The following is a 16,548-nucleotide window of genomic DNA, read 5'->3' on the forward strand; positions in this document are numbered from 1 at the left end:
TCTTGAGAATCCTGAATGAGAGACCACAGAAGGGAGGGCCCGCACCAGTAGAAGCTCTGCTACATCAAACGGCCTCTCCCATTCAATTACAAGTTATCACCAGTGAGACTCTGTTAAAGCCAAGCTACGGCAGAAAAGGAAACATTTTGCTGCCAGCACCCACATGCTTGAAAGCAGTGGAATGACAGCAATGGACTTGGCCCTGGCAGGTCAAAAGCCCCCATTGTTGATGGTTGGGCCTGATAGACCCATGGGGGGCCGGTTTGACTCATGATTTGTAAGTGATGCCAGGGGTGGTGGCCGAGTGGCTACCGCAAGTGACTGTAGTATACGGAGGTCCCGATACCAGGACGATTTTGCAGGGAACATATGTGCTCTCGCTATGAACGGGCCCCTGTCACTGATGTGGCCTATTATGGGCCTCCTGTTCTGCTACATGTTGAAACTATGCAAGGGACCCCAAGCCCCGCCATAAAGGTCTGGTACCACAAACCGGGAAAGGTGCCAGTGGCAGCGACCCTCCTTTCCCAGGACAAAAAGCTAGCGTGTATCCTCCGGGATGGAAGGAATTTGCCATTGTTGGTTCCTATGACTGCTATTTCTTTCCGCCCATAGGTGCCTATGGGCTAATACAATAGTGGGTTGGGCCCACACTTTTACTGATGTGGCGCATTAGTCATCTGGTCAGACCGGCACGGAACTGCCCACTAGTTCAGCCCCATGTTGCCGCGGAAAATTCGCCACTCCAGGTGGCAACGGCTGTATAAGTAGACATCGGGGGATACCCCTGGGACATTTCTTGAACTGAACTAGAACTTTTTTCTCATGGTCTGGGTTCCTTGCACAGGGTCCCTCACGAAGGACACTGGTTGCGTGGAGTGTGAGGCGAGACCCTGAAGGGGTGGAGTGTAGGGACAGGGTCCCAGAGAGCAGTTTCCAGGCTCTCGGCCTCACGTGGAAAGGTGCTGGCTCAGGTAGTAGATCACCATCAGCTGTGACTAGTTGGCCATCAGCTATTACCGGTTAGCCATTAGCCACTAATATAACTGCTGTGGCTACGCTGGCAAATTGGTTGGCAGAGAAGTGGATGATGGATTGCGGATCGTGTGGAGCCTTCTTCCTATATCTGCAACTTAGCCGTCAGGGAGAATAGTGGTATGATTCCCCCTACCCATGGCTCCGTGGGTGTTCCTTTTCGGCCTCACCATATTCTGTGTCCACCCACCGAGAGCGAGACCAGAGACCCTGCATTACAGGTGCCTAGGCTTTAAACCCTGGTGAAGAGGGATTGGCAGTAGAGGAGGCTTTGGAGGAAAGATTAGTTACCTTTTGACCACCTGGGGTTGTTGCACAGGTAGTTGGAAGTACAGCTGGAGAGGAGTTGGGGTGGTTTAAAACCGAGAATGAAATCGGAGCAGCGTTCATAGGTAGGATCAGGTGCAAGTACCAACTAAGAGACAAGGTTGAAAATGTGAGAGAGGAGGTCCCTCGGGGAGGTTTGGGAATGCTGCACTAGCCAGGCCTGGAAGTGACGGAGACTGGCTCTCATTTTTCAGCTGGAGGTAAGAGGAAGGGGGGTGAAGGGAGAGAGAGCTCTGAGGTGGGAACAAGGCCTCATCCTGCCCGGTGCAGCTGCATGAGGACATCCACACACGTGTGTGCCTTGTACAAGGGCGGGGGAAGGGGTGTAATGCTAGAGTGAGGGCCTGAAATAGGCAGTAGATTATATTTTATTAAGACTCTGTTTCCTGGAACTAGTAGAATGTTCTGGTTTGAATTCTGGCTTTGCCACTGTTGAACAAGTTATTTAGCCTCTCTGTGCCTCATTTCCTCATCTGTGAAGTGGGTACAATAATAGTTCCCCCTCATCAGTTTGTTGTAAGGAGTCATTGGGTTAATATATGAAGAGCAATTCAAACCATGCCTAGCACACAGTAAGTGGCTTGTAAGTGCTTTGAGCCTCACTGGCTTTGGGCTGCTACTTGAGGCAGGATGAGTTTTGGAAGCAAACCTAAGAGCATTGAGTCAAGCCCAATTTTCCTGGCCCCAAGTAAACCTCAGGTATTTCATTTTCTTCAGGTCTTGGGAAGCTCTTTGCTGAGGTCCCAAACAATTGGTCCCAAACGTTAATAATAATTCCTTATATTTGATGGTCTAGTGCTTTATAGTAGTTTGCTGCGTACTTCCATGTTATTCCCTCATTAGTTCTTCACACCAAACCTGTGAGATAAGCCGAGGTTATGAGCTACAGTTCACAGGCAGGAAATATGCTCAGCTTGGTTCGGCACCTGCTCCAGCTGCGATGGGCCCCAACAAGCACGTTTGTTAAGAGCCTCATGAGTTCTGAGGATCAGCGGCCAGGACTCCTGGCCTCCACGCCTCCCCTCTGCCCCACCTCTCTTCTACCAGATGGGTGGAAACTACTTTGCTTTGAGACAAAAGATATAGATTATAAAGGGTGATCTTTGTGAATAGAAACCAAACAGCATTGAGTCATCTTTCTTTTATAGCACTGAGTGCTGAGAAAGGAGAACTTAGACAGCAAACACTCATCTTGTTAGTCACGCCAGACTCGTGGTTGTGGTTTGTTTACTAGGTTTCTGCCCCTCCCGTAGGTGACAGGCCAGAGTGCCCTCCCCAACCCCAAGGCCCAGACCTGCTTGCCCGGTTGGTCTTTCAGAATTCTGAGAGCTCGAGGGAGGGGTTCTTTGTATTTAAATGACAGCTCATATCAGCAGTTATTGCTGGTCAGGTTTTTTTTTTTTTTTTTTCCTTTCCAAACTTCAGTAAATGGATAATGACCTTTTAGTTGGAAACCCAGAGTTTTGGAATTGCTGGATTTATGGAATTTCCCTAGAATTGCTGGGTTTATGGAAATAATTGTGATTCTTTTTACATAAAAATGTAAATTTTTATGCAACTTCTTATCAAAGGTTTGGTATGTGGCATTGTTGAAAACTTGTCAGTTCCTCATTTGTGTAATTTTCTTCTCTTATGGCCTAAACATATGACTTTTAATGACTCAAGAGAGGGGTAAGTTGTAATTTCTGTTTTAAAATATCTGACAAATGAATTCAGAGACAAATCATATTGACCCTGTAGAGTCCCCCCGCATATACTCCCCAACCTCCTGCCTGTTGTTTCTTTCATGTTTTTAGGGTTTCAGGGCCTGTTGTGGGATTTGTATCTCAATGCTGGGGACCAAGACAGTCTACTTAGCTCCTTGCGTATGTGTGGGTCATGTGCCACCGCCACCGGAGAGAATTCACTCTGTTGCATATAGTCTTTTTTTTTTTTTAATGGCTTTCCACCAGGTATCTTAGGAGCCACGGTTGCTTCTCATTATCGTCTTTCCCTAGGGGATAGATGGTTGCAAGCCTGTGCAAGCCGGTGACCCTGGTCAGCTTGGCAGAGCTCAGTGGCTATGGTGACACAATGATTCACAGTGCACCCTCCTCCCCTTCTGAAGTCTCTGACAGCCTTGTGATTCTCACATGGGCAATGAGTGGCTCTTGAGAAATTGTTACGTAAGAGGTTTTAAATTTTTCTTTTAAAAATGATGAGGTGATGTTCCTTAAAATTAGCACGTGCCTTGCTGTGTACTTATCTTGAGGACAGGTGTTTATTCTTGCTGCTGCTTCTTACTTAAGGTTTATTGATGTTTGTGGTTTTGTTCCTCGTGTTAGTCATGCTGTGCTGCTGTTAATTAACCTAAATACATATGGAAATGTTCTTTCATTGAGTGGAGCTCATACAGTTCCGTATCAGATGTGCCAAAATAGAGCCTGAGTAATCACAAACTCACATACTATTTTATCTGGCTTCCTTTCCTCAACACAGATTCTTAGTGATTCTTGCATGGAACTATAGCTTCTTCTTATGAACAAATAAACTAGCAGGAAATCAGAATCATGTAAATAAGTAGTTTCTATTACCTACTTCACTGATTTATTGGACAAGTCCCTTTGGGGCATTTGGTCTATTCTAATTAATATTTTTCAAAATGTTAAACTAACCAGTATCTCTTGCTGTTAATCTCATTTTGCAGGTAACTTTGGAAGGTTCTGTAATGGTGTTTGAGTGGGTACTTTTTGCTGTTGAAATTTACCCTTGAGGCCTGATGACTGAGTTTTGTGTTGACTTTCTGCAGGTGTTTTCACAGTCCTGTGTTTGGTATGGAGAGTGCGGAATTGCCTCTGGAGATAAGAGGTACAATTGCAAATACTCTGGAGCACCAAAACCATTGCCAAAGAACGGGTATGATTTAGTGCAGGTAAGTTCATTATCTTGGGCATTGAGAGTATAAAAAGTTAATTAGAGATCCTCTGTAATTATATCTTAAATATTATTGTGGGGTGGGGGTGGAGGTGAAATCAGTAGGCTTCAATCCCATCCCAAACTTCTCTGTAGCACGGGGTGAGAGAGGATAACGTAACTCCAGAGGCTTAGTTTTTCTGGGGCTGACTTTATGCTTTTCTCAAAACGTTTCCCTTTAGCGGGACCTATTTAGGGACTGAACTTGGTACCTCAGATGTTGTTCTTTGCTGCCTCATCAAAATATGTCAGAAGTTAGCTTTTTTTGGTTCCTAGAATTCAGGCCTTGAATGGACGAGGCTGCTAACTGGCTATGAATCTTTTGTCCTCTGTTCATTTTAGTGATTCCTCTGTTTTCCACTGAAAGCCTGTGAACTCACGCTGCTACCAGGATTCTATTTTCTGTTGTCTCTTTTACCATCTCTGGTACACACAGATGTTAAAAAAGAACTGGTAAAACCAAAATGAAACGACTCGTTTTAGAGGCTTAAGTAATCTAAAATCGAGTTGACATGGTAGCAGGTGTCCTAGACTTCTTTGCTCCTTTCATCAGAATTATTTAAGGGCATCGACTTTCCCTGGAGTGACTAATGGAAATACACAGCAAATAGCATCCTGGTTAAACTTAAAGAAAACCCAAGAAGAGGTAAAATGATTGTCAAGGAAGGAGAGTGAGCTTCCAAATAAGAAAAAAGTTTGAAATGTCTCTATTATCTCTATTTTTGTCAATTCCTAGTTTATAAATAGTAAATTGATAGCCTTTGAAAAGAATTCTGCAAGAACCTTGCAAATATGTGTCTTCACCTGGTGTGCCTAAAAAGGGTTATGTGAATTAATTATTTTATTGCAGAATGTTTGTCCTTATTTAACTATGCTAGTCTGATGGCCATGCTTTCTCACCCTAAAGGAGCTCTGTCCAGGATTCTTCTTTGACAATGTCAGTCTTTGTTGTGATGTTCAGCAGCTTCAGACACTGAAAGACAACCTGCAGCTGCCACTACAGTTTCTATCCAGGTAGGGTGACCGCCAGGCAAACAAAAAATGGATTTTAGCTTCAGCAGGTCCTCAAATAATGTCATCTTGTTCAACATCGTTTCATTGTAATGTTGATGAGATGCCATTGGAAAATTGGTTTCATTTTGTTTGCTTTCACTTAAAGTTGCAGAACCTATTGATGACATTAAGTGAGGATTTACTGTACTTGTTAACCAGTGACATTCTGATTTCCTTTAAAAATTTTGTTTTATGTTAAGAAAGCAATCTTAGGACTTCTCAGAAATAATGAATAATTTCTGATAAAGTCATAATTACCAGGCTTAGTTCTCTTCTTATTTACGTTCAGAGTTGATACTTGGTTTTCCTCTGAGATTTCTTCACCCCAAAGGCTATCTGCACTGGGTCCTTTCACACTTGAGCCTCTGTGCACCGTGGGGAGGATAGGATCCTGGTGGTTCCGCTCAGGTCATTGACCCAAGACCCTCATCCATACAGTCCTCTGTCACCTCTCTCTCCTCGCCTCCCCTGGTTGGCACATGGATCTCTCTTGCTATAGTGACATGATGTGCTAGACTCCCAGTCCTTGGTAGAGCTGGCCTTTGGTAACTGTTAGCAAGATTGTTCTGGCATAGTTGCCTTGTGTTGTCAAAATCAGTCTGCTCTCCAGTCTGTCCTCTGTGACCCGGACAGTGAAAGGGCTTACATAATAGACGTTGTTCTCTACGCTTCACAGCTTTTCTGGAATGTGGAAAAAAAACACCAAAAAACAAAAAAGAAAACAAGCTAGTGGTGGTCTGTGAACAGCACATTGTAATATCTTTTAAATTTTTCACACTTAAGCACCCTGACAAAGGTGGATGGGAAGGACATATGATGAGAGGAAGTGCTTCTCTGTGCAGGTATTACTGCCCATATCACTGCAGGTAACAGAACACAAGTTGGCGTCCACAAGTTGGAAACCCTGCTTCTTTCCAGAAGTTTAAATCGACAATACAGAATGGAAAACCAACCCTAAATTGTTTTTTCAGGATGACATACAATATAATAATAGATCAAAAAGTGGAGAATCTAACTGGGCCAGCATATCCTGTGGAAGGCTAGTGGATGTTGATGGAGCCAGGTTAGAGCCACCATTCAGACACAATACATTCTTTAGCACCTGCTCTAGGAGTGGCATTATGGACATAAACATCAAAAGATAACCAAGTTTTCCCCATGTTGTCAGAGACACCAAAGCTTTATAATAGCAAATATTGAGAAGCTGATATATGGAATATTACGCAGCTGTCAAAATCGGTGTCTGTGGAGATTAGTAACATGGAAAGACGTTTGTAATTCATAGAAAGTGATAGAAAACTGTGCATCCCAAGAGTGGTTTTTGCTATAAATGGTATAATTGTTACCATTTTTGTAACAGTAAATCTCAAGGCTCCTGAAAGAGAGTCAGTGTGTGCGACTACCCCTTCCCTGCACCAAAGGCATTGAAGCTGGGACCACACCTTCCTTGTTTTGTCTTGTGTGCTCACCTGGACGGGATCAGAGTAGAGAGCAGTCCTGATTGGTTGTGTTGCAAGAATGCAAGTCTGATGAAGCAATAGCTTTTGCAGAGAACAGTGAACCAAAACAAAGGGAGAATTTGTTTTGGCACATAACTGGTCAACATGAGGAGCTTAGACTTTGAACTGGAGGACAGCAGATAGCTTGTGGTTCTCTTGAAAACCCGTGTGCTGCTGAAACATGCTGCCAGAGACCACCCTTCTGTTCTTTTTTTCTTTTCAAGTCACAGGAAATCCTCTTGTATTTAGAGAGGGCTGAGAGGTTATCTGGGGCTGGAAGAGAGCCCTTCAGTAGGTTATAAGATGAATATAATATTATGTAAATCTCCTTTTCCCCCTTTTTTTTTTCTTACTCAGGATTGTTCCCATTATACTTCTAAGTCCTGTTATTCAAGACAAAGAAAACATTTCTCAAATTTTAAGTGCAGAATTCAGAGGAGCATTTTTTCTCTTCTTTTGAAACTACATCCAAATAACATAAATGTAGTAATTAGGGCAATGTTTAAAGAGGTGTCTTTATTTTAACATGAGGTTTTAAGTTTACAATTGCTGGGTTTAATATGTCCTCATGGCAATTCATCTGTCACTTTACAGTAAATTTTAAATATTCTTTGTCTGTTTTATATTATCTGTTTTCTGGCCCTGTTTTGAGATCATACAAAATATAGTTTACTTTTTCCTTAGATGTCCTTCCTGTTTTTATAACCTAATGAACCTGTTTTGCGAGCTGACATGTAGCCCTCGACAAAGTGAGTTTTTGAACGTTACAGTAACTGAAGATTATGTTGATCCTGTTACAAACCTGACGAAAACAAACGTAAAAGAATTACAATACTATGTTGGAGAAAGTTTTGCCAATGGTAAGTAAACTTGTAATTATTCCTTTTACAATTGGTATCAGGACAGTGGATCAAGTTGTTCCTTTTTGTTGTCCTGTCAGCTGTGTGAAGAGAGGGGGTCGGGGGGTAGAACTAATTGGCAGAGGAGAGATTTTGACTGAAGAAACAGATTGCCACAGGGAAAGTATGCAGGTATGATAGACATGAGGAAGGGTACCCCGACAAGTAGAAATCATAGCACAATCTGAAAAACACCATGTAATGTTTGTTGAAAAATCATTGAAATGAAAGAATTCTGAAATAATAAGACACTAGGTAAAAAGAATGAACATACAGAAATAGAACCAACTAGGATCTATTAATGAGGAATAGTCACTTAAATGGACTGAAAGATAAGCAGCAGATTAGACATAGCTGAATAATGTGCCCAAGAGAAATCTGTAAAATAAGAGAATAAGAATTCAGCCAAGATGTTGACTATAAGAGCAACATACAAATTTAACTCTAATAATCAATTAAAAATATAACGGAAAAAGGTTCCATTCACAAAAGCAACAAAAAGTAAGATACCTGGGAATAAAGCTGGCAAAAGACAGCCTACTTACTAGAGAGCGATCCTTCTGTCTAGAAACAGAGCCATGCATGTGAGAAGCTGATACCATGCAACAGGCATGTTGTTGCAGATCATTAAGGAAAAAGGTGGCAGGTTGATCAATGGAGTAAAAAAAATGATTATTCATCTAATTTTTATTTTTGCATATCATACTAAAAATGCATAGATGCAAAATCCTAATAGAAATTTTTAGAAGTAAATATAGAAGGTGTTGATGACTTTAAGGCAAGGATGAAGGGTTCTAGACAAGAGAGGAAAAGCAGAAACCGTAAGTGAAACAGTTTATATAATAAATATAAATGGTTAGTCTCTAGAGCAATCAGTGAAACGCAGATTAAAGCAGAGAGCTACCATTTCACACATGAGATTGGCAGAAGTTAAACAATTAGTCAATTCCAAATATTGGTGAGGATGTGGAACAGTAGGAATGCTAATACACGGCACCTCTGGTGACCATAAATTGGGGCGAGTGTTTGAAAACTATGGGAAAACTAATTTTGTAGTAAAGTTGAAGGTAAATATCCCTTCATCACAGAAATTCCACTCACAGATTCCTGCCTTAGAGAAACTAGTAATGCATGTAAACGGAGAACCATCTAAGAATATTTGTTGTAGCATTTCTGTGATCATAAAAAATTGAAGGCATCAAGAGAATGAGAAGACAAGCACAGCTGGGGAGAAAATATTGGCAAAAGACGTGTTTCATAAAGGGCTGTTACCCAAGATATATGAAGAACCCTTAAAACTCAACAATAAGAAAGAGAACAACCTGATTGAAAAATGGACAAAAGACCTGAACAGACACCTTACCAAAGAAGACACATGGATGGCAAATAAGCATATGAAAAGAGGCTCAACATCGTATGTCTTTAGAAAATCCAAATTAAAAAAACAGTGAGATACTACTACACACGCCTATTAGAATGGCCAAAATCCAAAACACTGACGACACCAAAGGCTGGCGAGCACGTAGAGCCACAGAAACTCTCATTCATGCTGGCAAGAATGCACAATAGTACAGCTACTTTGGGAAACAGTTTGGAAATTTCTTAGAAAATCAAGTATACTCTTACCATACGATCCAGCAATCACGTTCCTTGGTATTTACCCAGAAGAGTCGAAAACTTATATCCACACAAAAACTTGCACAGGGATGTTTGTAACAGCTTTATCCATAATTGCCAAAACTTGGAAGTAACCACGATGTCCTTCGGTAGGTGAATGGGTAAACTCTGGCACATCCAGACGGTGGAATATTATTCAGCACTAAAAAGAAATGAGCTCTCAATCCATGAAAAGACATAGAGGAATCTTAAATTTGTAGTACTAAGTGAATGAGGCCAATCTGAAAAGGCTCCATGCTGTATGATTCTGACTATATGACATTCTGGAAAAGGCAAAACTATGGAGACAGTAGAAAGAGCAGTGGTTGCCAGGGTGGGGGGAGAGAGGGGTGACTAGCAGGGGCACAGGATTGTTAGGGCCGTGAAACTATTGTTTGGTGCTATAATGGTGGGTACATGTCATTATACATTCGCCAGAAATTGAATGTACAACACCTAGAGTGAACCCTGCTGTGAACTATGGACTTTGGGAGATAGTGATGTGTCAGTGTGGGTTGATCAGTTGTAGCAAATGTTCCACTTCGGTGCCACTGATAGTGGGGAGGTTGTCCTAGTATGGAGGCAGGGGTTATATGGGAACTCCGTGCTTTCTGTTCTGGTTCCCTGTGAACCCAAAACTGCTCTAAATAATAAGTTCTGTTTAAAAAAACAAAAATGAAAAATCAGAGAGCCTAATGCTAATGAAGAGAATGGATAAATATATTGGAGCACAGTGATAATCTAAATGGAATACTTAAAACATTAACTGTATGAATTTGAGTTAATATTGACTGAAAATAAGTTACAGAATACAGGTAGTATGTTTCTATTAAACAATACTACATATTTGTGGATAGAATATATCATAAAAGTACACAAACATGAACCGAAAAGAAACATCAAATTCAGGACTGTGGTTACCTTAAGGAAGGGAGGATGCTCAAAGGGAGGGGGTGGTCGGGGCTGCAATTTTATCTATAGTATATGTACATACATATATATATATATATATATATGTGTGTGTGTGTGTGTGTGTGTATATATATATGTATATATGTATATATGTATATATGTGTGTGTGTATATATATATATTAATGTTGAGGCAAATGTAAAATAATGAGATTGATATAACAGGGTGGTAAGTAAATGAGAATTGTATTATTCTCCCTATTTTCTCTATGCTTGAAATATTTAATAAAATAAAAACCTGAAAACCAAATGGTAAGCTGGAACATGTGAGGGAATTACCTGGAAAACAGCATAGTTATAAAGATCATTAAAGAAATGACCTGTGTGCTAAAGTGAGGAGCTCCAGAAAAAGAAAAGGAAAGAGTTGGAGAGAGACAATAAGCAAAAGGATAATGGCTGAGGATTTTCCAGAATGGATGAGAGATGAATCCTCCAACGTAGGAAAAGAAAATTAATCTTTAAGCCAGATAAATACAGAAGAAATAAAATATACAAAAATCAACTGTATTTCTATACACTTGTGATGGATAATCTGAAAGTAAAATGAAGACAATTCCATTTACAGTAGTATCAAAAAGAATAAAATGCTTACAAACAAATTTAACAAAAATAAAAGTATAAAACTTATACTCTTAAAAACTATACAATATATTAAAAGAAATGAAAAAAGATCTTAATAAATGGAAGTACCTCCTATGTTCATGGATTGTCAGACTTAATATTGTTAAGATGGCAGTACTTCCCAAATTGAACTACATATGCAATGCAATGCCTGTCAGAATCCCAGCTGATTCTAAAATTTAAATAGAATTGCAAGGGACTGAGAATAACCAAAACAATCTTGGAAAAGAGGAACAAAATAGGACTCATGTCCCAATTTCAGAGGGTAGAGGGGGTCAAATATATGGTGATGGAAGGAGAACTGACTCCGGGTGGTGAACACACAATGTGATATATAGATGATATATTACAGAATTGTACACCTGAAACCTATGTAATTTTACTAACCATTGTCACCCCAATAAACTTTAATTAAAAAAATAAATTTACTACCCACCAGTGGAATTCAAAACAGTGTGGTACTGGAAAAAGGACAGGCATATAGAACAATGAGACAGAATTGAAAATACAGTTGACCCTTGAACAACATGGATTTGACCTGTATGGGTCTACTTATATGTGGATTTTTTTAGTTGACCCACACAGTTCAATTGATTGCAGTTCAGTTTACCCTCGCATTTCAAACCCATATTGTTCAAGAATCAACTCTGCGGTTAGGAATCTGCATATGTAGAGGGCTGACTGTAGTTATATTCAGATTTCCGACTATGTGGGAGATTGGCGTCCCTAAACTCCACGCTGTTCAAGGGTTAACTGTAAACACATACATCTCTGGTCATCTGATTTTTGACAGGGTGCAGGACCATTCAATGGGGCAAGAACAGTCTTTTCAACAACTGGTGCCTGGACAGCTGGAAGGCCAACATGCAAAAGAATGAAGTTGGAATCTTACCTCACACCAAATACAAAAATTAACATTGAGTAAAGACCTAAATGTAAGAGCTAAACTAGAAAACTCTTGGAAGTATAGCGATAAATCTTCATGCCCTCAGATTTGCCAATGGATTCTTAGATATGACACAAAAACATGAGCAACAAAAGAAAAAAATAGATATGTTGGACTTAATCATAATTTAAAACTTTTGTGCTTCGAAGGATACCATCAAGAAAAGGCAAGAATATTTGAAAATCATGTATTTAATGAGGTATTTGTATCTAGACTATACAGATGGTGGCAAAAATATGTATACATATTTTAAGAAAGGAAAAAACTGGGGGTAGATGGTTAGCTCAGTTGGTTAGGGCGTGGTGCTAATAACACCAAGGTTACTGGTTTGATCCCCACATGGGCCACTCCTTAAAAAAGGAGAGAGCTGTGCCCTCCTAAAAAAAAAAAAAGAAAGAAAGGAAAACATCTATTAAAATTGTAATACTAAATGTATACCGATAGCAAAAGGTGAATGCAAGTCATGTGTATACATTTTTTTGTCACCCCCGGTACAAAGAACTCTAACAACTCAATAATAAACAATTAAAAATGGACAAAGGATATGAATACACATTTCTCCAAGGACAAATGGCCAATAAGCACATGAAAAGATACTTGAAATCATTAGTTGTTGGGGAAATGCACATCAAAACCACAATGGATATTCACTTCATACCCACTATGGCTAGAATCAAAAAGTCAACAAGTATTGACAAGAATGTGGAGAAATCGGAACCTTCATGCAATGCTGGTGTGAATGTAAAATGGTGCTGTCACTTTAAAAAACAGTCTGGCAGTTTCTGAAACAAACATAGAGTTACCATATGACCCAGCAATTCCACTCACAAAATAAGTGAAAATGTGTCCACACACAAACTGTACACAATTGTTTATAGCAGCATTATTTATAGTAGCCAAAACTAGAAAAACCCAGATATCCATCAACTGATATATAGGTAAAAAAAAAAAAAGCAGTGTAGCCATGCAACAGAATATTATTTGCCCATAAGAAGCCATGAAGTACTGAGCACATACTACAACGTGGATGGACCTTGAAAACATCATGCTAAGTGAAAGAAGCCAGTCACGAAGGACTACATATTATATGATTCCATTTCTTTGAAATGACCAGAATAGGCAAATCTGTAGAGACAGACGTAGATGAATGGTTATGTAGGGCTTGGGGGATAAGGGAGCATTTGCTAAGGGGTGCAGCATTTCTTTTATTAACATGATGAAAATGTTCTAAAATTGACTGCGGCAATAGTTGTATCTGTGAATATGCTAAAATCCATTAAATTATAACTTTAAATAGATCAATTGTATGGTATGTGAATTATATTTCAATAACACTGTTAAAAAAAGAAATCTATAAATATATCTTAGACAAACTATAGAACTCCAAAAACAAATATCTTAAGAGCAAGTGAGAAAAAGATACAAATCACTTCAAAAGAATGACAATTGGAGATTTTCTTACCAGTAATGATAGGCCAGAAAGCAATGCAATAATCACAGTTCTAAAGAAAATAACTCACTCTAGCTAAACCGCCTTTCAAGAGTGAGGGTAAAAACACAATGAATCTATAGGTATCTTCTTAAAGTTTAGGGGAAGAAAATCCTGGGAAGTTTCTAATAAGCAGGGACTGGTAAGTAAATCCTAATATAGGACCCATTACCACTACTTTCTTATGTGCAAAATTCCGTGGATATTATCCTTATTTGGTGTGTTGTCTTTCAGTGGACTAAAGTAAAACCAAATAAGAGAGTAGTATTAGGTTCATTCACATGTGACCTCTGCCTTCAAACCATTTCTCCCCCAAAGTTCCGTGATTCTCCAGCTGTACAATTTCCTGCCACAGAAGTTTTCTGGAACCAGCTTCATTGACTAAAGAGACAGTGAGGTTCTTAGCTTCTCCTTCCTCAGACCTAGTGTGTTCCTCTGTACAGTGGGGCTAATACTTCTCCAAGATACTGTGAGCTCGTGGGATCACTTAAGGCTTCCTGTCTATTTCTTAAGTTACTTGGAATCTGGCTGAGCGTATGTACTACTTGCAGGGTGATAAGCCAGTTTCAGGGCTAAACTCCACTTCTGCCCTTAGTGTTTACTGTCCCGGTTCCTGTCTGTGACCTCTGATTGCAGCGCATATGGATTTCCAAGTTCACATTTGAGAGGCCTTTTGTAAGACCTCACTCAGTGAATTAAGGCAGCGTGGTATTTCAGTGTTTTCCCCTTGTTCTTCTGCTAGCGATGTACAATGCCTGCAGGGATGTGGAGGCCCCCTCAAGCAATGACAAAGCCCTGGGACTCCTGTGTGGGAAGGATGCTGAAGCCTGCAATGCCACCAACTGGATCGAGTACATGTTCAATAAGGACAACGGCCAGGCACCTTTCACCATCACACCCATTTTTTCAGGTAGGGATAAAGACTCCCAAGGTTGGTGTATTTGTGATGTTTTTGAAAACTCAGGAACCTTAAACTGCAATAGGAAGATAAATCCAGATAACTAACTCCTAGAGTGTCCGTCCAATGAGAGAGGTAACCTAGAACACTTATTCTGCCCCCTGGTTAATTTAGGGGCTGGGAGTGGAAATGGAAGAGGAAGACTTGCCTTCAGGTGTTGCTACATAATTGAAAGAATAAGCTGTGTTTTAAATTTTTTTTAAAAAGGCCAAAAACCGTTATAAAGACCTTTCAGGAGCTCTGCCATAGTGTCAGAGTTGCTCCTCAGTGGAGATAAGACATGACTGAAGATTTATCTTGGAGTGTGATATACTCATATCTCAGTGGCAAATCCTCTTTCTGCTCTGTTACTGAGATAATCTAAATTTTTACAGAAATAAGCAGCAAAACATAATTTGATCAAGCAGGAACCTCCAGTGTTTTTTATTCTTCCAGTTGTGTTATATATTTCAGTGTGCTTATTATTGGATTTAAATATAATTTAACGCAAACTTTGTAGTGTTTTTTTAAGTGAGAGATTCACTCAACACAATCCTCGCTGCAGATCTCCCAGCATATGGGATGGAGCCCATGAACAATGCCACCAAGGGCTGTAACGAGTCTGTGGATGAGGTCACCGGGCCCTGCAGCTGCCAGGACTGCTCGGCCGTTTGTGGCCCCAAGCCCGAGCCGCCGCCCCCGCCCGTCCCCTGGAGAATCCTAGGCCTGGACGCCATGTATGTCATCATGTGGACCACCTACATGGCGTTTTTGCTCCTGTTTTTTGGAGCATTTTTTGCCGTGTGGTGCTACAGGTAAGCCCTTTTGTTTGCCCTTCAGAGTAGGAAGAGCAGAGTTACGCCAGGTGCACTTCCAGCTTTCACTTGGCAGACCTTGGCTAATTAGAACAGGAAACAAATAATCTGCATGAAAACCATTCCATGAGTTGCTTATGTCCTGCAACTAGTAAACAATCAAAGGCCTGTTGAGACATTTAAACATTTGAATTTGGTTTCATTGATGTATTAAAAATGATGTGTGAGTAAAGCACCATGCAGTAACCACCCCCCCTTTTTTTTTCCATTAGTTTCAGGTATACAAAACAATGTAATAGGTAGACATTTACACCCCTCACAAAGTGATAACCCCCCCTCCCAATCTACTACCCTTCTGACATCATATATAGCTGTTACGATTCCACTGACTCTATTCCTTATGCTGTACTCCATATCCCATGACTATATATATTAAATTATAGTTAACATTCAATAGTATTCAGCTTCAGCTTCAGGTGTATAGTGCAGTGGTCAAGCATCTACACTTTCCCTGAAGTGGTCTCCCTAATAAGACATGTTCCCTTCTGACACCCTACAAAATCTTTACAACATTACTGATTATATTCCCCAAACTGTCTTTCATATCCCCGTGGCAATATTGTAGTTACCGATTTATGCTGTTTAATTCCCTCCCCTTCTCCCTCATCCCCACCCACCCTCCCATTTAGTAGCCATCAGTTTTTCCTCTATATCTCTGAGACTATTTCTGTTTAGTTTGCTCATTTATTCTGTTCTTTAGATTCCACATATAAGTGAGATCATATGGCATTTGTCTTTCTCCGTCTGACTTATTTCACTTATTTCACTCTAGGTCCATCCATGTCGTTGCAAATAAACCACCTGTTCTCCAACAGAAAGTATTAGGAGCCGAACCTGATTCAAATCTATTTAAATGCAACACTGTAGCACCTTTAGATAGTTGCATCTTGGTTTAGGACAGTACATTTTTTTAAACTTTATTTTAAAATAATTTTAGACTTATAAAAAAGATGCAAAAATAGTAGAAAGAGAGAGTAAAATCTCCTTTACCCAGCTTCCCCTAATGTTACAACTTACATTACGTATAGTATATAATTATCAAAACCATGAAAGCAACAGTGATATATTATTAGCTAAAACACAGACTATTCAAGTTTCACCAGTTTTTTACCTAATGCCTTTTTTTCTGTTTTAGGATTCTATATTGCATTTATTTTTTATGTTTTATTAGTCTCCTCTAATCTGTGACAGTTCCTCCGTCTTTCCATTTCTTTTATGGCCTTGACACATTTGATGAGTACTGGTCAGTTATTTTGTAGAATGTCCCTCGATTCAGCTTTATCTGATA

At 40.0% G+C, this 16,548-nt stretch overlaps 1 protein-coding gene across 1 annotated transcript in view; it reads left to right on the top strand.

Annotated features, from left to right (window-relative positions):
• NPC1 (NPC intracellular cholesterol transporter 1) overlaps positions 1-16,548 on the top strand; it is a 53,722-nt gene that overhangs the window by 13,193 nt on the left and 23,981 nt on the right. Inside the window, exons 2-6 of the mRNA XM_019741198.2 lie at positions 4,151-4,273; positions 5,222-5,328; positions 7,551-7,726; positions 14,191-14,358; positions 14,951-15,200. Of these exons, the coding sequence (XP_019596757.2) occupies positions 4,151-4,273; positions 5,222-5,328; positions 7,551-7,726; positions 14,191-14,358; positions 14,951-15,200 (824 nt within the window). The remainder of the gene's footprint in view (positions 1-4,150; positions 4,274-5,221; positions 5,329-7,550; positions 7,727-14,190; positions 14,359-14,950; positions 15,201-16,548) is intronic.

The sequence above is a fragment of the Rhinolophus sinicus genome, linkage group LG09, assembly GCF_036562045.2.
Source record: "Rhinolophus sinicus isolate RSC01 linkage group LG09, ASM3656204v1, whole genome shotgun sequence".
NCBI classification, from domain to species: Eukaryota; Metazoa; Chordata; class Mammalia; order Chiroptera; family Rhinolophidae; genus Rhinolophus; species Rhinolophus sinicus.